The following is a 20,657-nucleotide window of genomic DNA, read 5'->3' as shown; positions in this document are numbered from 1 at the left end:
AAAACATTTAGAGAATAATCTAACATATAATATATAATGTATGATAACCAGACGTCCAGCAAAAAGAAAAAAATCATAATACCATATATAGGCCTATATATAATACTAATATAACAAAAAAGAATTAAAGAATGTTGGGAAAAAAAAACTTGTAAGGAAAATCAGGGTAGTGTGACGTCAAATACAATTAAAGAAGAGGTAAAGAATCAAAAAGTGACAATGTGTGTCTTTAGCTTTAAGAAAAATAAAATTAATGTAAAGGATAAGGAGTTCAAGTATTAGACTAATAAAATATATGCTTTATATAGGCTTTGTTCCGACATTTTTACCCTGTTCCGCAATTGTGACTTCTTAAAAAATCCTGTTCCGTAATTGTGACTACCCATATCTCAGTCGAATTGAATGTAAAATTTAAATATCTGTTGAGAAACTAAACAAAGCGTCTATTTTTATCGGAAAATGGATGGGCAATGCCTAGATACTTTTAGTTTTTCCATAGGTCTAACCATTACGGAGCAAAAAATTGAAAACTAAAAGTAGCTGCAAACTGTTCCGCAATAGTGACTCTACTCTATTTAGATTCCAATCATATCAAAAGGCCATGGCCATGGTTAGACTTGTAGATCTACATAGAAATCGAGATTATGTAGTCTAGACGTCTATATACTATATATAATATAGATCTACATCTCACTGCTCTATTTTGTTCTAGTTTCTTAATGTTTTCTTGGGTTGAGAGATCCCAAACACGCTAGATAGATCTAGATCTAGATTCTAGACCTCTATTTCCAAATTAACTGACTTAGTAAAGTTAGACTGGTCACTGTAACTAGTGTAACTGTTGTTTTATGTTTAATAACTAAATAACTTAATATTATAGAATAGATCTATTAAAATCTATTAGTAAGTATTAGTAGTATTAGTATTATTATCTATTGATCTATAGTTTATTCAAGTTTATTGTGTGATTTGTAAAAATTTCTTTTCATAATTATTATTTTTTGCTTGATTTTTACAAAGCCTGGCTATAGAATAGATCTAGATATAATATAACTTTTATAGACTCTATCAACTCACTCTGACTAGTCACTAGTGACCTAGTCTGATGACTCAGACTCTGACGGTGTGTCTGTCTGGCCAAATGTTTGTACACATTATTCTCCGACAGCCAATCTCGGATTAAGCGGAAATTGTGCACAATTATTTCTTTTACCTGACAACACAAGAATCAATTTGAAAACATAACCAATTAGTTAATTAAATTATTGGTAATAAATTACTTTGTTTGTTATCACAAACAAGGGAAAGAAATAGTACTTGTTTTAAGTGGTGGTATATGCTGAATTAATCCCTTTTAATATTTATATTAGGCTGCCGTCTTATGCTTGGAACACAAACATGAAAGAGTAGATAACTATACAATCTTCCATGTTCATAGACTCTTCGCTAGCAATTAAGTGGTTATTATACCGCGTTGGCTTGAGAAGGCTTTAGGCACTTTAATCCACAAGTTTGAATTCAGGTCATTCCGTTTTTTTTTAAGTTATTTTTGTAAATGCTTTTTTATTGTTAGTCTAGATCTATTACAAATTTAATTACTTGACTGATCCAAACTAATTGATACAAGTACTCATAATATAAAAGCTTAAATTTGTTTTTTTTAAAGTATTTTGTATGTTTTTCTTGTTTAATAATTCATCAATAAGGGGATTCTATGATAACTTTTCATATTATATATATTACTACACTTAGATATTTTAAGTTTTTAGTATGTGTATCTGTTTTACCATAAATAAAATTTAGGTAAATATTTTTTATCTGTTTTATTTTTTTTTTTTTTACTGAGCAGTGAGATTTATTATTTATTCGATTATTTTTAGACTGATTAGAGTATCATTATGAATAATTATGATTAGAATTAGAGTAACACCATCAGTTAGTAAATCACTAAATTTAGAGTTTACACTTCAGGTAAGAAGAATAAAAAGTTACAATAAAGTAACAATAATACATACCGGAAATACACTCAAAACTCTGAACCATAATTTACAAAAATAGAAAAACAAAACCTACTAAAATACTCAGAAAGTACACAAAGATAGAAGCATATTTCTTTTAAATTCCATATGACATAGATCTAGATCTAATATGCTAAGACAAATTTGTACAAGTGCTCCTTCTTCTTAGTGCCATTACTATTAGAGCATAAAAACCAATGACTTAGCAGAGTTTAATTCACTGACTACCATGCATGACTATATTGGCACATGAAATGCATAGGACATAATTATCCTATCCTCTTTTTTTGAAGTATCGTCTGTAATATAATATATATATAAAAGATGTGATAAATATATAGATCATAATATATGATCACTTTTATCAATTATTGATTCAATTTTGTAATGCATTATTTTAAATTCATATTACTTGTAACCTATATTAAAATAATCAATGTGAAATTTCTACAGACAGATTAATTAAACTATAATGAATTTAGTGATTGAAACAGTTTTCAAAAGGCCAAACTTGTTCAAACTTAGATGTATTTGTGCATTATTGACTAAAACGAGGACATGGAAATTCCATGATCTACCTGTCCGACATTTTTCTAAACTTCATAAAATAGATAATGTTGGATTCATACACGTGAGAAATTTTTTCCTCTGTAGAGCCTCCTCTGTTACTAGGACATCAAAACATTTATACTTGAAGCCAAATTTGATAATCATGAAGCTGGATTCCCCCGAATTTCATTCTATCTTTACTCCGGAACTCAACTGCTTAATAGATTTATTCAAGAAATATAACTATGAGTTAAGAATAGCTGGAGGGGCTGTTCGTGATCTTCTTGATGGCAAAGTGCCGGTGGATCTTGATTTCGCCACAACGGCAACACCTGCGGAAATGAAAGAAATGTTTACAAAGGAGAACATAAGGATGCTGAACATGAATGGAGAAGCCCACGGGACAATAACAGCAAGAGTAAATGACAAAGTAAGTAATGGAATAGTGCTATGCACACAATGCTGCATTCATTTTGTAGTTATATTGATAGAAGAAACTGAGTATTTATTTTGCAATGACATGAAATCCTTGGGGGTACCTAGGGAAAAAATATTTGTTGCTAAATCTTTATAATGCAGTAATTGACGCTAACATTCTGTGCTGGATTCATGAGTGAATTTATTAACACGCTAACTTAATTTTTTGTAACACATAATATTATATTATATCCCTTGTTAAGGGGAATAATTCTGTATACAAACAACTTTTACACATCATTATCTCATCATCTCTCCCTTGACTTTTGTTGTAGGGGTGCTGTGACTGTAGACACAAATACATGTCAACAAAAAATTCACAAGCACACAACAAATAGTTTTTTGTAACACATGTATAGTTGTATTTGAATTACAAATATTAATACATCTCTTATGTTCTTTAGATATATCCATTCTCTAATGTCTACTGGCTGTAACCAAAAGCTTTACTATTATTTGTCAATAAAAGTGTTTAACTTTCCTTTTCCTAGTTGGCTTAGCATTGAGGCTGTCTTTTGAATGTTTTTTTTTATGTTGTCATAATTAAACTTTTTTTCATGTTTGATTTTCCTTTATTTTTATACTTATTGATATTTACCCAAGGAAAATTTTGAGATAACAACATTAAGGATTGATGTGGTCACTGATGGAAGAAAGGCAGAGGTAGAATTTACAAAAGACTGGATGCTGGATGCAAATAGACGTGATCTTACGATTAACTCTTTATTTTTAGGTAATGTTTTGAAGTTGGGAAGGGAAATTACATTGAATTAAGTTACATTTTTTAACAACAGAAATTAACCATTCAAAACAATCAAGAGAATTTTAACTTATTCTGTGCACTAAGTATTAACCTTTTTTTTTACTGAATATTTAAAAGATCTAATTATTATTGATTTGTATTTGTTTGTAAATGGAATATTAACGTTTGCTTACAATTCATTTAGAATATTAAAAAATGAAAGCTTCTTTCAACATTTTTTCACTTGTTTGAAGTATAAAAACTTGTGTTTCTGCAACAAAACAAATAAAAAAAGAAAGAATTGTAATTTTTTTTTTGGCTGTAAGTTCTTTTAGCTAATAAAAAAAACCTTTCAATAATCGTTTCCTGTATGTTAATTTGAAGGAGTGGTGTTCAAAGATCTGAAGGGGAAACCTTTTTCTTTTCTATTCACAAAATCTAAAAGAGCATCAAAAAAATTTATTTTTTTCTTTATGGTAATAATTTTTTTTCTCAGACTTTGAGGGCCAAGTTTATGATTATTTTAATGGTATTGACGATTTGAAACACCACCGAATACGTTTTGTTGGAAGTGCAGAGCAAAGAATACAAGAAGATTATCTCCGTATTTTAAGGTACTTCAGGTAAGACATTGCCGGACCTTTTGTTGATTTTGATTTTCTTATTTATCTAAAACTAATGAGCTAAACTTATGTGTTAGGTACACACTATGGTTTGACTTATTGAAATGTTTGCTTTAATTAGTTTGACTGCACAAATTATGACAGCTCACTTTACTTTATGTCTCTTCAGATTTTATGGAAAAATCGCCAATGACCCAGACAAACATGAGAATGAAACTCTAGATGCAATAAGAAACAATGCTGAAGGTTTAAAAAGTAAGAATTCTGATGTCATCCTTAAATCTGTTTTAGTATACATCTGGCAGTTTGTTCTGTTAATAATTGGAATACAATTTCTGCATTAATTGTAGTGCATTAGTACATTGTTAAGAGATGTTCTTTGATGTACTTTAATGACATGTAATTGGAGAAAAGTGCTCACTAGTGCTGTGAATGTAAAAATAAAAGACTTATAAATGTGTTAATTATGTAAAGGTATCTATTTAACCTGTTCTATGAAATAGCAAAGTTTACATTTTTTTATTGGTCATTAGGAATTTCTGGTGAAAGAATTTGGATGGAAATGAAGAAAATCCTGATGGGACGTTATCCAGCCCACATTATACAGAGTATGATTCAAGTTGGCTTAGGTCAATACATTGGTAAGGACAAGAGATCAGAATTTTTTTTGTGACATAAGTAATAAGGCTGTAGAGTGCAAAGGTCAAACAGTAAGAAATGAAAAGATATCCTGGGAAAAATTGTTCCAAGAAAAAATTAAATTAAATTATGGCTTTTATATAGCGCTACTTTCATGCTTATAGCATGCTCAGAGCGCTTTGGTCCAATCTCATTTGTGGACCAGACGGGGGGGAGGGGGGGGTTTCATGCTGCCTATAGGCGCTCAGTAAACACAACTCTGCCCGAGTCGGGTGTCGAACCTCGAGCCCCCTTCATTGGTAGCCAAGCCAAGTTCAAGCACACTTAGCCTCTCGACAACGCTTCCCACGAAAGATAGCTGCTCAAAATAGTAATGATATATACATAAGCAATACTTTTATGTTGAGCCATTCAATATTCTAAATGTGTTTTTTTTTTGTTTTATTTTTTACTTAAAAAAGACTTATTTCAAACATATTTCTACATATTTTTATTTTTTTTAAATCGTGTATTGTGGAAATACAGTATCAAAAATACAACAGCAAGGATAACTGTATATGTTAAAGTAAAGAAGAAATAGTTTTGTTAAGTTTCAACACTGAGTTCCGTTGTTGTTCAAAAGTTGTTGCTGATCAATAATTCCCAAACAATAAGTTGTCCCCTCTCTCTCTCTCTCTCCTTTCTTCCCTTATTAGTCTATTGACACCTTGTACCTCATGGATTCAATGACGTGTGCTTGTTTATACTTTCATCAACAGGTCTTCCCAGAGCAAACAACTTTAAAGAGCTGTTCTCAGTTTGTGAGAGAACTGAAGGCCAAAACTGTCACCATATGACACGCATGTCTGCATTACTTGACGATGAAGTAGATGTAAGTAAAGCATCTTGAGCCATACAGTTGTAAAGTGAACATTCTCTGATTGTGTGATTTAATATCCAAATGAAGGATTTTTTGCTAGAAATTATAGCGTTTAGGTATTAAAAATGTAAACTACTGATTGCTGTTTACTGACTTAAGTCCTCCCATGCCATTCAGCTCAGAGGGCAGTAAGCTCTCTCCACAGAGATCAGTCATCTGTGACTTCCACAGCCTCTTTCCAGCTGGTGCCCACGGATTTTAGGTCTTGCCTTAGGATATGTCCAGCGAATCTCACATGACATTCGGTCACCATTTCACTCAGGGGACAAGAGTCCATGTAAGAAAGAACTTGAATCCTCAAAAATGATATGAACAAAGATGACCCTTTGTTCATGGTTTTGCTTTTATATTGCTAGGGAAAAGGATTTAAAGTAAAAATGATTATTTTTAGCGTTGTTTGCTTTAACAGTATAACGGCAGATAACAAAAACATAGATGACTGACCTTCTTGATCAGATGATCTTTCTGCATATAAGCACTTGGGGACACTATTAGTGCCTAACTAGAATAAGACCACTTGGGAGCTACTAACTTGTGGACACAAGCAATGCAACCCACAGAAGAAGACTAACAAGAATTTACTATATTACCAGAGTATTCTCAATGATCAGACATTCAAAATGTATAGATCTAATTAATATTAATTTTTTATTAATATTAATATATTTATTGATTTAGGCTCCACAGAGTTATTATTTTTTTCAGTCCTCATTCCCATTAATTTTTATTTACAGGTGTACACTTTTCATGAAAGAAATAAATTATCCAATGAGGAACTGCAGCTAGCATTGTTCATTGTTCAACACCGTGGTGACGCAATGGGGGAGGACCTCATGTCTTACTGCACTGATTTGCATTCCGACTCATCTGGGACAGAACAGAAAGTGATCAGTAAAATTGTGGAGCTGATGAAATACTGTGGCCACGTAAGACTTTAAATACTCTTGTAGTATCTAGTTGTATGTGAGGGATGGCTGCCTGGTAGGGCAACTTACGCGCTGGACTGTCGCTCGGACTTATCGTTGGTCCCGGGCTCCCATCCCCTGTCGTCCTGCGGAGGGTTAGACTAGGAAGTAAATTATCTTTAACTCTGTAGGAACATGCGATACATGTAAAACATTTTTTACAAGCAAGTAGCTACTAAAATCTCATTGTAGCTGTGAAAGCTTTAAGATATAGACATAAGTAGACCTTCCAAGTTCACAAGATAGAAGAAATAAAACTGTTTCACATAGAATGCTACGCAACAGACCACCCAGGGTTTTACTATCTGACCTGCCCATTAGTCTAACCATAGTTTCATTACATATATAGCTAAGCCACACCCAGGAAGTGATTTAAGACAAATGTTTTGACAATCAAACACTTTTTGACTTAGTGTTAGGAAATATTCCAGCTCTGATTTCCTTTCTCTTACTTGGTTTTCTAGTTTTAAGGTTTCAATTTTACACAATAAGTTGTTTTTTTATCTAAATTTTAACCTACACTGGATCTGTAACCAAAGATTGTTTAACTTTTTTTTTCTTGTTGGTAAAGTAAGCTAGACCATGTAAAAAAATATATTAAAGCTGCTGAAGTAATTTAAAAAAAAAATTTCATTAAAATTCTTTTAGGATTAATTAATTTTAAGAGCATGAGTAATGAAATTACAAAGATGAGTAAATGTGACATCTATTTTAACTCCTTTTGATGTGGATTCACTGTAACTCAAAGAGATTTTTTAAAATAGTCTCCAACACTTCAGATGCTTTTCTAGGAATGTAATCACATCAGGCAACTACAGATTCATTACCATTGAAAAAAACACAAAAAGCTAATTAGGCGAATTAATATCCAAATGAAGACTTTTGGGGTGTCTAAAGTATTTAAAAACAATTATGTAGCTTTCTGATGCTTGTCATCAACATGACAGTTTTGTTAACAAGAGTAGTTTAGGGCCTAGAAATAGACTCAGCCAAAGAATTCTCAGTCGAAACAAAGACTGTTGTAAGCCAGAAGTTTCTTTCTTGTATTGCTGTTTTTCATGCTGTAGCCTGCTGTTGTACTCTGATCTTTTGGAAATGTTGCGGAGAAAGTATCTGGGAAAAGGTTTCCATGTTGTCTTTAAGCTCTCAAATGCAAGTTTCTGTAGCTTAAAAAAAAACATTTATTGAGTGCTATCACACATCATTACACACACTTAACTGCTTAGATTGTACTGTAAATACTTAAGTTATAATGTTTTAAGTTATTGATATCTTTCTATTTGTACTATACATTCTGTATTTGTTTTTGTTTTTTACTTAACATAAATTTTTATTTTTAGAAAAAAACTGCAGCAGAGTTTCCAGCACTGAAATTGCCAGTACTTCCTGTGACAGGTCACGACCTGACTCAAAGAGATGTACCACGAGGGCCAAAGATTGCTCTAACTTTAAATGAACTTCGTAAAATTTGGAAAGACAGTAGATACACATTGAGTAAAGAAGAACTTCTGGACAAAATACCTGAAGTCTTGGAACGGATTCCAGACAATTTGAAGAAAAAAAGGAAGAAATGAACATTGAGTGTGTGAATGTGACATATTATTTTTTCTGGTGTGAATGTGTAACGGTTAATTATTTTTTCTGTTGCCCCTGGTATCCAGTTTGATGTTCAGGTAGTGCAACAAGTCATTACCAAGCATTAGCATGGACTCCTAAATGTCTATTATTATATACACATTTTCAAGGCATTTATCTTCTTCCTTTCTTGTAAAATGTTTCACATTATTTGTACAAAATTCAAATTTCAGGGCATTAAACTTTTTAAAAACAATTATTTACAAGACTAAAAGTAGTTAACAATTATTAAAATGTTATAATGTGTGAAATAACAATTGATTATACAGATATAAGGCCTGTCTTCCTGTCTGAAGTTACAGGAGTGCAGCATTTCACATGGCTGTGCAGTCTTGTCTTTTGCCACATTCAGCGCATACATAGACTTTGTTTGCTGGTGATCACTTTCTCTTTTTGATGTCTGCACCGCATCCTCGGCAGTTTTCCTATGGTCTCATATGTGTGTCCCGCAGCTTTTGTAAAAGATCCAGCTGTCTCGTTTGGACATATAAATGACTAATTATACACTACAAAAAGACACAGCTCCCTTTCTTTTCACTTAGTTTTATGACTGGGTTCCAAACTCAATATCACTTACACTTGATTTTTTAAATTACATTATACTCATATAAAGTAAATCATCTCCAGTAATATATAGTTAGTCTTGCTCTCTGATGCTGGTGATGCAATATCCATATCAATTAGTTAATAGCACAAGAACTAGGTCAGAGACAAACGAAAAAGTGATGGTACTTGGTAATGACAAACAAAAGTCACTGAGACATTTACTATTCATCTAGTACTTAATTAATCATCATATTTCTAGTTAGTGATAGTCCTCAAGGGTCTACAGTCATAGTTAGTCAACATGTGAGTGAGAAAACTATTTCAATTTCAAACTCACAGGCGATCGGCCTACCCTACCAGACTAAAATAGCTTTGAAAAAAAAAAGTAAGAAACTTATTGACACGGATTGCAATGAAGTTATTAGTACTGGTAATAAACAATCTACTTGGAAACACAGCAGACATCTGCAAAGTGAATGCTAATGTGATGACTTCATTTCAAATTTATAAGAATTTGTTGGTCAACTTTTGCCTTTAATTCTCAGAAATGACTTTCATTTTGTTTTGTTTCTAAAAAGAAAAACAAACTGCATATCCATATGTTGCACAGAATCATCCAAAGAATATTGGGCTGTTGATAAAACATTTATCCAGGCACGACATGGCCTAAATTGTGCCGATGTGCCTCAAATCAACAAAATAAAACATTTATTACTAGTACCTACTGTCAACTTAAAAAAAAAGTTTTGTTCAATTTCTGAATTACTGTTTTATGAACTTGATATTTGTTAGTTTTTCATGTGTAGTGGTAAAGCTCTTCCATCAGCTTTACCGCGAGCCTTGCCCCAAGAAGTCCAACAGCTCAAACTCAGATGCTTTCTATTAAGTTTAGCATTGAGAGGGGTTTTAAGGGCAGGTGTCTCCTAATACCTCTACTGATTCATGGTTGGAAGAATAGCATAGCTAAACATGTTCTTTAACCATTCTGAAAGTTGTTTCCTACATAAAACCAAAGGAATAAATAATAAGGCAGGGCTAGTAGAGTATGCAGTGACCTATATATCACACCTATTTTTTTATTTCAATTTTCTGAAGGGACATATTTTTCTTTCTAAAAGTTTTTTTGAGTTCTTTATGAGGTTCCTTGCAGACCTTTTTTTCTTGTGGTATTCTTGCCAGGGATTCCTAAATAGGAGTCTGTTCTGTCCAGCAATTGTGTACATTCACTAGATAGTTATAATAAATAATCATTTGTAATAATGCATTTCTATAAATTTGAGAAAAGGAAGCATCTGAGCAAAAACAAAAATCAAGTAAATAAGACTAAAAGACCAAGTCAAATGTTTTTATATAAATTTATTGATATATTTGTATATGGTATATTAGTTCAAGGATAAAGTTAACATTTGATATGCTCAGGTTCACACAAACAGGAAGTGAACAATGCACAAGTCCAACAAAGAGAGTACAGCCAACATTTCTACCAAACTCAAATGTCTATACTAACAAAAACATTATGTGTAGTCACTCTTCAGGCTCACTGTATGTGTCGTTACACTGACATGATTATATCTAGAAAGAATTTGTGTTTATTTGTTCTGAGTCATTTTATATATGTGTGTGTGTGTGAGCTATACTTTTTTTCTGGGACTGTCACATGCAAGGGCAAGACTCCCCTATAGCTAAGACTTGTAATGTTACCCTAAACCGTGAATTCCCAATTGCTGAAAGACATGTTTCCAAGACTTACAAAGGGTTCTTTTGCAAGGAACAGAAAAGAGAGTTAAGTGCCTTTCAACACTAATGGTACCATTCTTACATATATAACAAATTTAGTATTTCATTTACATCAGTCAATAGGGTATAGTGTGTAATCACATATTAGTTCTACATTTTGACTATACAAAAAATACAGAGCAGCCATTTCTGGCAGTTTTATACAAAAATCAATTTCCAATCAATGTACATTGGCAAAATGAATAATGTAACTGCCTTTCTGAAACAATATATTATGATTAACAATAAAAAATAGTTTTCTTTACACAAACAATTGAATATGAATGTATAGGAAAGAATTAACCAAAAAAAAAATGAAATGAATTTCTGCTTTATAAAAGAAACAGCTTAAAACTTGTTTTCCATAGGGGCTCTACTTCATTGTGAGTAAATAGTTCATCAGGTTTGATAAAGATGAACATTGGAAGACAACATGTTTTGATTGGTCATGACATTGTTGAGAACAATTATTTTCTTGCAACAATATTTGTTTAATGCTGTCAAGCAAAATCTATACAATGGTTAGAGCCTCTTTTAAGCTCGAGTTTTTTTGTTTTAGTCTTGACACCAAATAAAACTATTTTGTTGTTTTTTTTTGTCCCCACCTAATGCAACAATTTTGGAATAGTGTGAATAGCAAAACATCAAGGAAAGTGTCTTTTGCTTGCTCCAAGCCAGATAATCCTATTGCTATAATTGCTATTAACATACTAGAATGATACAACTGGAGAACACAAAATTGGCAATAAAATGGTCACATTAGAGCCACAAACGTTTGTAGCTACAATAAAATTGTTGGCTAACAACTTTTATAGCCCAAGGGAAAATGATGCAGTTAGCTACAAAAAAGTATTGCCTGATCTGCTGGGAATAAGTGTTATTAGACACAGTCATTTAGGGGAGGCCACTCAAGTCTGTGGTTCTTACATAGTTCCATCTCATTATCCTAGTCTGCATACTTGCGTGTCTTCATTAAAAAATGTCAATTGTAACAACTTTAAGATAAATATACAGTGACATGAAATTGCACTTTGTTTGTTTACAATCAAAATAAAAGAAAGGGATTAAACTAAACATGTCAACCAAAATATCAATAAAACAATTGATTGAAATAAAAACTAAGACATTCAATGTTCACATCTACAGTGTTATTCATTTATCCCATGCTCAGAGACATAAGCTAATCTGCCTTGATGCTACTTCTAAAAGGTATTTTTATAAAGGAACTATTAAGTAGGTTATGTACAGAAGTCTGGTTTTAGTGATAATATCATTGCAGTTTTCCATACAGCTTTAAGTACTGGTATGTCCCATTCAAACCAAAGTTCCAGTCAACACTAATGGGCCCAACTTGGCCTTAATAAATACAGTTTTGTTTGGTATCTGTCTAAGTCCTCTTTATAATACATACAATATTTATATAGGGAGGCGCAGTGGCTGAGCGGTAAATCGCTTGACTTCCAAACCGGGGTTCGAATCCTGGGATTTTTAATTCCAGGATCTTCAGGCGCCTTTGAGTCCACCCAGCTCCTATGGGTACCTGACATTAGTTGGGGAAAAGTAAAGGAAGTTGGTCGTTGTGCTGGCCACATGACATCCTCGTTAACCGTAGGCCACAGAATCAGATGACCTTTACATCATCTGCCCTATAGACCACAAGGTCTGAAAGGGAAACTTTACTTTTTAATATTTCTATAACCACAACTCAGTTAACACAATGTAGTATTTAAAAAAAAAAAAAAAAAGAAATGCAATATATATATATGGAGTTGTAGGAGTTTAAATTATTAAAAAAATGACTTTGTTACCCTTGGAATGTGTTTCTAGTTTAGTTGTGGACAAAAGTGTGTGTGTGTTTGGGGGGGGGGGTAATTTAGACTATGGCCTAGCACTAGAAATCTAGTTTAGTTATAATGGAGAGAAGACAAGATTTGTTTAAAACTTAGCAATTACATATACAGTTACAAACTGATGGCGTTTATGAAATAAATATGACTTGAAGCTTCTCATATCAACATCTTATCCTAAGGAACTGGTTGGTACTGAAGTCATTGGCCATGAGCCTAGTTGAATGTACAGGCAGTAAGAAGATAACTTGTTGAGCAACTGAGTCATAACCAAAAACTACAACTAACTCCATCTAATGTTTCTTCAACTAGTGGGTAGGTTCAGTTTACAATTAAAACACAAGAAAGTTCAAATACAAATGAAACAATATAGATATTAATGTGTTATTTCATGTTGCAAATGTCTGATACTAAACAGTAGACACTGTACAATAGGGCAAGTGGGAGACATAAACAATCTATTCTTACAAATCAGTTAAAACTCACCCGGCATCTAGCCCAGTTCATTATGTTTCTACAAGATACAAATTTTAAAACAACAACATAGTAAAACAAGAAGTCAGCACACTCCAGCACACATACCTAAAACATAGTATTATGACATTCTATGAAAATATCAGGTCATTAATTGACTTGAAGATACTGGCATTCAAATCCCAAATGTTGTGTGCCCACTATTCTTTGGTCTAATTACTGCTGCAAGTACATTTGCATGGGGGGAAGATAAACACATTCTTTTTTTTTTCACCTTAATGTGTAGAGGAAGTTCAGGGCTGCTAGCTACTGAGTAGATAGTGTCACAGTCATATACAAAGTAGAAAGTGCTGTCTGTCCAGTAGTGCAAGTCAAAGTCATATACAGGTCATTGAGCCATCAATCCACTCTTCACAGCAGACAATCAGATCAGCACTTAATCAAAGTTGTCTGATTACATTAGTTTGTACAATCACTTAAGTAGGGGATGTAATCTAGGCAATACATTTAGTCCTCCAGTTAAATACAAAGTAAAACTATTTCCAGATTACATACTAGACTATAACTCCACAGTGCATCACTACCATCAAAATATGCTTACCATCACAACCATCTTTCCATCAATGCACTCTAGCCATCATTACCAACAATTAAATTATATTTTATGCACCCTGACATTTAACCTATTTTAACCTGTCACTATTCAAGAATACCAGTATTGACCTTGGCTCCATCTGTGTATACACCTGTGCTTTAAATGTATTTCCCAAAAACAAAGAGTTCTTTTAAGTTTCCTAATACTTTTCAAACTTGATAGAAACCAACTGCTATTCTAATACAATAAGGTAGCAAGTGTGGCAGAGTTCACACTGATGACTGACAGTAACACTGCTGGCTCACACATTTCTTGAACAAAAAATCAAATGAAATCTTTGATAGAATCGAAAACATTTTAGTACAAGTTAAAACTGTCATTCCTAAGAAACTTTTATATTACCATCCATCTACAATTGTAAAGAATTTTAACTTTTGTGTTTTTTAGTCCAACAGTAATCATGAAGAAAGCATTAGGACATGCAGGACTCATACAGCTCCAAGCAAGGCCAATACATATTTAGGAAGCATCTACAAATTAAATGTGAAAAAGTTCTGCAGACAATGTGAAGGTCATGTTATGTTGAGCCAGATGGGACTGTGGGTAGAGCTCTTGTTGTTACCACTCCTTAGCACAACAACAGTTCTAAACAATCCATTTGCTGACACAGATGTAATGAATCCTCTCAACACAGATTGAATCCTCATAAACAGTGTATTGAATCCTTATATTAATAGGTGTAATTAATCCTCTTAACACAGGTGTAATACATTCTCTTAACACAGGTGTAATACATTCTCTTAACACAGGTGTCATTAATCCTCTTAACACAGGTGCATTAAAACAAAATGGAAATGTGACATATAAGAAATAGATCCAGTCAGAACACTCCCTTGAGCTTTGTTCACTATAGCTTTGAATACTTCACATTCCACTCTTTCCTTTCAAAGCAGAAACCATTTCTTGACTTCAATGTTATCATTTTCACTTGATTGTTTCATACAGAAAGACTTCAACAGAATCACACTCCAATGAAGTAATGGAACTAAACAAAGTATTAAAAGAGTCCATAGCACTGCTAGAACCAAGTTACTGAAGGCTGTAAGTCTCCAACCAGGAGGTAGGAACCCACTGGGATTCCACTTCTATTCGGTTAATTTCGTCCAGCAGCTCAACAAATGCTCTGTCTAGGTCGCTGTTGACGAGGACATAGTCAAACAAATGACCGTACAGGTCCTCCATTTCTCTGGCTCTGTCAATGATTTCTTTTAGCTGGTCATCCTGGCAATAAATCAAATAATGGGGGACTCGTTAGTTCACATTCACAGAAAACACATAGGTGCTAACAGCTAAATTTAGCAAAATGAAATCAAGAAAAAAGAGGAACGCTTATGTTGTTACAACGAAATGAACAAAAGAAATCAAGAAATAAGAGGAACACTTATGTTGTTACAACGAAATGAACAAAAGAAATCAAGAAATAAGAGGAACACTTATGTTGTTACAACGAAATGAACAAAAGAAATCAACTTACTGAAAGTGAAGTTCTTCCCCTGAATTCAACTTCATCCTGAAAAAAAAAGCCCAGTACAATTGATAACATCATCATAACATAGTGCTCATTTCTAACTAACATACCAGTAACTAACTCAAAAACTGGACCAATTGATCACAGGATCATGCTATCATGCAGTACTTCTAACTGTGTGTAATAACTACCAAATATTGTACAATTAATAGCTGGAAATACTGATTGTACAATCACACATTGCTGTACTGAACTGTCTTGTGCTCTACTGTAATCTATTTTTATAGTTCATGAAAGTGTCTGAAAATGACAGGAATCTCAAGGGCCTTTTTGACAGTTCATTCAATCAGATATTACCATATCATGGGTGATATGTTTGTTCATACCAGCAGTTCAACATCATGCTTGACCAGGTATAGTACCTGGCTTAGGTCATGTGTCAGCCAGTCACACATATGACCACCCATATCAGCTTTGCCAGTTCATTTATAGCATTACACATCATTACATATTAAACAGTTGGTAAAAATCAACATTACGAGATGATCACACCAATACACCAGGTTTCATACTAACTACATTTTCTTATCAATCGTCCTTTAAAAAATATTTTATAGGTAAGTGCTTCTAGAAGGAACACTAAAAAATGTGCCCGAACCGTTATTAAATACAAGTGCAGTGCCTATATTGAATTGAAAATTTTAACATGTGTTTCCATTCTTATATCTGGCTAACTGTAGCATCAAAATGAAAACAAATAATAATAAGCAAAAATAATTCTCATAGTATGAATATAATCTTATTTGTTCAAGTGAAAAGATTGAATTTTCCCTTACAAATGGGAGAGCTTTACTGAGCTGGTCTTGTAACTGTCTGAGTTTGTCCAAGTTTGGAGGGCAGACAAAGATCACATAGGGCTTCAGGTCAGAGGCTCTCATCAGTTTTAATGTCTGTCAGAAACAAAAGAAATAAAGAGTTTGAACATTGCTATTCTACTCAATGGAGCAGACGCCAACCTGCCCTTGATATAATTTTTTGATAGGATAGAATGGCCTTGATCTTAGGGTGACAATGCCACAAATATACTGGTTGCAAACATTTTTGTTTTTAAATTTAATATGTTTATAAATAACTACAATGATTAAGAAAATCATTTAAATGAACCATAAGAATATACGAGAAGGTTGGTCTTGTTACAAGAAAGGCAGAGAGGGCTAATCTAGTTCATAACAAATGGGTTATACAAAACTAAGAGGGTTGGTCCAGTTGATTGAATGAAAGAGCTAGCTTGATAAAGGAACAAGTCAGATAAAAACAGTAGCCTACCTCTGGATGCTGCTTCAGTAAGCACACTTTGCCTTGTGCTATGACATCCCGAATGGCATCAAAAGATGTGCCGTACTGAAACTTCTGGTGCTCCCCGTATTCTACAAATTGATTCTGCTGCACCATCAAATTGAACTCCTCCTTGGGTATGTGATGGTAAGCATTGATATCAATTTCATTGGCTCTAGGCGGCCTGGTTGTGTCTAGTTGAGGGAATACAATGAATTCAACAGCTAATGTTTTCTTCTTATTACATTGACTTAAGTGAAAATCTCACAAAATGATTTCAAGACAGACAATGAAGGAGTACTTACGAGGGGTAGGTGTACCAAATCTGTCTGGATCAGATTCCAACAGTCTGTGCTGTAACTCATTTCGACCAACATTTGATGGTCCAATTAAAACAATGGGTCTCTTACGATTTGGTTGAGGATAGTACTTGCCAATTTCCTCATAGGTTAAAATCTCTTCGCAATCTGCAGCATTGATGAATGATAAATATTGGAACCAAACTTGGTCACAGAAACACAAACAGCAAAATATTTCAAGTCAAATTAATTAAAGAAGAATAACCTACTTTTGTGCAATCATGTAAGATTATTGTTGATCTTATCATCTATTACTGTTGTAAATACTATTCTAAAAAATACCTTCTGATGAGCCATTATAAAGAGATTTCTTCTTTTTCCTTTTCTTTCTTTCTTTCCTTCCACAGGCACAAACTCGGCCTTTCTTTTTGTTTTCTTTATTTTCCAAGTTCATTTTTATTGTTTCTCGCCTGATTTAAAAAAAAAAGGTTAAACAAATTTCATTTCTTGAGACCAAAAGTGTTATGCATTAAATATGAACAGAAGCTTAAGTGGGCAAGTTTCTTTCTCACACTTTCATACATCATGAAATAAATACAAGAAAACCTTTAAGACTATAAAATGAAGCAAGCAACGAAATAGGTCTATACAAGAGCCAGCTAGACTATCACTAAAGAGACTACTAATACTAATAGTTGACTAAACTACTATAAAGAGTGGACTACTAATAAAAAGTTGACTAGATTACTATTAACATTTTACTACTACTAAAGAGTGGACTACTAGTAAAGAGTTGAGTAGACTACTAACTGTTCTGTGAAAGACTTGCTGGGTATGAGTCCAGCCAAAGACTGGTCCTCCTCCTCTCCCTCCCTAAAAGCTTGCCACCAGTTGGGGTCATCCAAAGCTATGGCATGCAGTATGTCTCCTCTTAAAAAACTGATCCCCAATTCTCGGCACGGAATATAAGGATCATCTTCAGGGTCGTATGTAAACAAAGCACGGAGATGCATCTAAAAACAATAAATTTAACATCTCAACTATTCATATATGGTACAACTAAAAAACATTAATGTTTTGATAACAAGTTTTTTGTGTTATAACTTGAACTAATGAATAGACACAAAAATAAATCCTTTGGGCAACTGATAAGTTTATCAAGTAAATACCAACTAAGTCTACTATCCTTAAGTAAGGTCAGCTGTTAATTCAAACTTGATATTCTTAAGAACATCAGAAATGTCTAAATGAAAATAAATACTAGGCCTGCTAGGTATTGTTGCAACTCTGTTCCTCCCTGACTAACCATTTTTTTCCACGTGCTAAATAGGGTGATTTTTGTTTATGCTGTTGGGCATAAATGAGCTGAACTAGTTTGTAAATGTTTTCAGAAACTTGAGTTATGATTTGGGGTTTCTCAACGGAACATTGAGGATTGTTTTCTTTAATTTGTGTAAGTGAATCGGGATATGTAAATTTGATTTCGAGATGGTGACATTATTTTTTTTTACCAGGGATAATATTGATTGATCATAGTTGGATTGTGCTTCTGCAATCAGAGAGATACCAGCGATCTGAGAATCGGTGAGTTATTTTCTTTAGTTCAGTCCCAAGTCTTAACAGTATAAATATACCACCTGCTTTCTTGTCCCCTTTTCTTGAATGATATATTAAGAGACAATTAAAACACATAAAAAATAAAGTGAAACACCTAATGAATAAGGTAAACTCACCACTTTATTTGATTGTTGAACATTTTCTTGTGCTGGATGATGACTTGGTATAATCATGAACCTTATAGTTCCAGACATGTTGGCCTGTACAGACACAGACAGCAATGAAGAGTTACAAAATAAAAACTTGACAGTGAAACACAAGGTTAGGTTTTTATTTCTGAAAGGTTAGGTTTTTATTTCTGAAAGGTTAGGTTTTTATTTCTGAAAGGTTAAGTTTTTTACAGACACAGACAGCAATGAAGAGTTACAAAATAAAAACTTGACAGTGAAACACAAGGTTAGGTTTTTATTTCTGAAAGGTTAGGTTTTTATTTCTGAAAGGTTAGGTTTTTATTTCTGAAAGGTTAAGTTTTTATTTCTGAAAGGGACATAACTCACCAACATCTCAGACACATCATTGATATTCTTGCCTCTCATATCAACTCCATTGACCTCAAGGATTTCATCCCCCTCATGAAGTAAACCTGCTCAAGATTTAGTGAACACTGTATTAGGAGGCAATCAGCAGGGCGATGCAACTATTCTGTTGAGACATCTCTACCTAGTGAACTAATGGTACAAAAACAAAACCTTACCACTTTTCTCCGCTGCTCCACCTTTGACTATACGAGCTATAATCACAGACTCTCCTTCATTTTTAACTGTAGCCCCCTGCATCAGGAAGACAAAAAATATCCAAGAATTTACTGACTGTCCATGCAGGCATCACAAAGTTATGCAACAGCAAGAAATAGAACACCAAGTACCTACCAGGTGTTCTGTGGTTTTCTCCAGATGTACAATCCTAACACTATCCTCACCGAACTGGACAAGTGGAGAGTCCAGTGGCTCTCCAAGATCCACATCTTCAGAGGTCTGTAAGGCCTGCTGGGCTATGGCATCATGGGCTTCTAATACATTCTGTCAGGGGAAGACATTGACTACATCAGTACAAATACTTAGTTTAATTTACTATTAGAAAACCGTATTAGTCCTTAGAAAAATGTACTCAACTTTTCAATGTCTGACCCATACCAAATAACCATCCCAAGATAAGAATATTACTAGAGAAAGACAGGAGTCAATATTTTCTAAAGATATTTCATACGATGGTGTTAACTAACAATGGCATTATTGAAATAATATGAATGTATGTCACAAATGATTTCCAAAAAAATACAGATATGCTCTTCACTAACTCTAGCGCTGTGACTTTGTGGAACAGAACAGACTGGGTAGAAAAAAAAATTGCCAAGATTGTCTAACAATATTAATTCTACAAATTGATGATGATATTATTTGATGGATAAAATTTCATGTTTGATTAAAGCTATTGAGACTACACTTAACTAGTACACAGAACAGAACTAAAGCAGATATTTCTCTAGTTCTATAAATCAACAGTATCTAGTGATTACTAGTCTACAGCTAGTTTAATGACTAAAAATGTACAAGTCACTGACTCTGAGATCTGCTTTGTTTAAAAGGTGGCATAACTCATGAGCCTTGGGATTGTGTGTTCTCTCTGTTGCAAGCTGAATCTCCTCTTTTAGTTCAATGACATCCTCTGTTACAGCCTTCACAGGTGGAGATCTGGACGTGATCTCTATTAACTGAAACAGTCAAACCATTCAGTTCATTATAAGGCTTATTTATCATAAAAATGAAAGCTAAGCAAAAACACAATTTTGGTTAAGCTATGGTTACAAACATTTAATGACATTGAATGATAGATGACTGTGATTTAAGTTTGTCAGAGAGCTCTTAACCAATTTTATTATTAGGACAATGTTACGGTGAAGTTAAATCTTTTTAGCCTTGGTGATTTAGGGTTTTAGGGTCTGTCCCATGTCTAATTGGACCAGAGAAGTTTTCTAAACGCATTCTGCTCCCTCAATTCCTATTTTCTGACAATCCTAGAAGCTCACCTAGAGTGGGGCATGTCAACCCTAGAATATCACCTAGAGTGGGGCAT

The 20,657-nt window shown here is 33.5% G+C and overlaps 2 protein-coding genes across 13 annotated transcripts in view; one reads left to right on the top strand and one right to left on the bottom strand.

Annotated features, from left to right (window-relative positions):
* The first annotated feature begins 233 nt into the window (after positions 1–233).
* On the top strand, positions 234–11,995 carry LOC106069952 (CCA tRNA nucleotidyltransferase 1, mitochondrial-like). Of its 6 annotated transcripts, none has more exons than XM_056022930.1 (9): positions 234–610; positions 2,673–2,997; positions 3,648–3,777; positions 4,283–4,409; positions 4,579–4,664; positions 4,943–5,050; positions 5,807–5,919; positions 6,702–6,893; positions 8,273–11,995. In XM_056022930.1, exons 2-9 carry the CDS (start codon positions 2,731–2,733, stop codon positions 8,504–8,506), a joined length of 1,257 nt encoding a protein of 418 aa, XP_055878905.1. In that variant the 5' UTR covers positions 234–610; positions 2,673–2,730; the 3' UTR covers positions 8,507–11,995. The 6 variants fall into 6 exon arrangements, with proteins under 6 accessions (XP_055878905.1, XP_055878902.1, XP_055878903.1 ...); XM_056022927.1 differs by having other exon boundaries at positions 235–610; positions 2,472–2,997; XM_056022928.1 differs by lacking the exon at positions 234–610 and adding an exon at positions 632–903.
* LOC106069936 (protein PALS1-like) overlaps positions 10,453–20,657 on the bottom strand; it is a 47,670-nt gene continuing 37,465 nt past the window's right edge. For all 7 annotated transcript variants that reach the window (XM_056022918.1, XM_056022921.1, XM_056022922.1 and 4 more), the window contains 12 exons: positions 20,146–20,295; positions 19,454–19,603; positions 19,279–19,354; positions 19,082–19,167; positions 18,701–18,784; positions 17,778–17,980; positions 17,310–17,437; positions 16,974–17,135; positions 16,660–16,862; positions 16,170–16,283; positions 15,340–15,375; positions 10,453–15,086 (listed from right to left, as the gene is read on the bottom strand). In XM_056022918.1, coding sequence (XP_055878893.1) covers positions 14,895–15,086; positions 15,340–15,375; positions 16,170–16,283; positions 16,660–16,862; positions 16,974–17,135; positions 17,310–17,437; positions 17,778–17,980; positions 18,701–18,784; positions 19,082–19,167; positions 19,279–19,354; positions 19,454–19,603; positions 20,146–20,295 — 1,584 coding nt within the window. In that variant the 3' untranslated portion in view covers positions 10,453–14,894. The remainder of the gene's footprint in view (positions 15,087–15,339; positions 15,376–16,169; positions 16,284–16,659; positions 16,863–16,973; positions 17,136–17,309; positions 17,438–17,777; positions 17,981–18,700; positions 18,785–19,081; positions 19,168–19,278; positions 19,355–19,453; positions 19,604–20,145; positions 20,296–20,657) is intronic.

This window comes from Biomphalaria glabrata, chromosome 3 (assembly GCF_947242115.1).
Source record: "Biomphalaria glabrata chromosome 3, xgBioGlab47.1, whole genome shotgun sequence".
In the NCBI taxonomy this organism is placed as follows: Eukaryota; Metazoa; Mollusca; class Gastropoda; family Planorbidae; genus Biomphalaria; species Biomphalaria glabrata.
The sequence above is the reverse complement of the archived record's forward strand: the minus strand, read 5'-3'. Positions and strand labels throughout refer to the sequence as shown.

Excerpts from the sequence above, each read along its gene's own strand:
- LOC106069952 (XM_056022927.1), top strand. The coding sequence starts at position 2,491 with ATGAATTTAGTGATTGAAACAGTTTTCAAAAGGCCAAACTTGTTCAAA. Across the intron at positions 3,778-4,282 it reads GATTAACTCTTTATTTTTAG|ACTTTGAGGGCCAAGTTTAT; the intron begins GTAATGTTTTGA and ends TTTTTTTCTCAG. Across the intron at positions 5,920-6,701 it reads TACTTGACGATGAAGTAGAT|GTGTACACTTTTCATGAAAG; the intron begins GTAAGTAAAGCA and ends TTTTATTTACAG.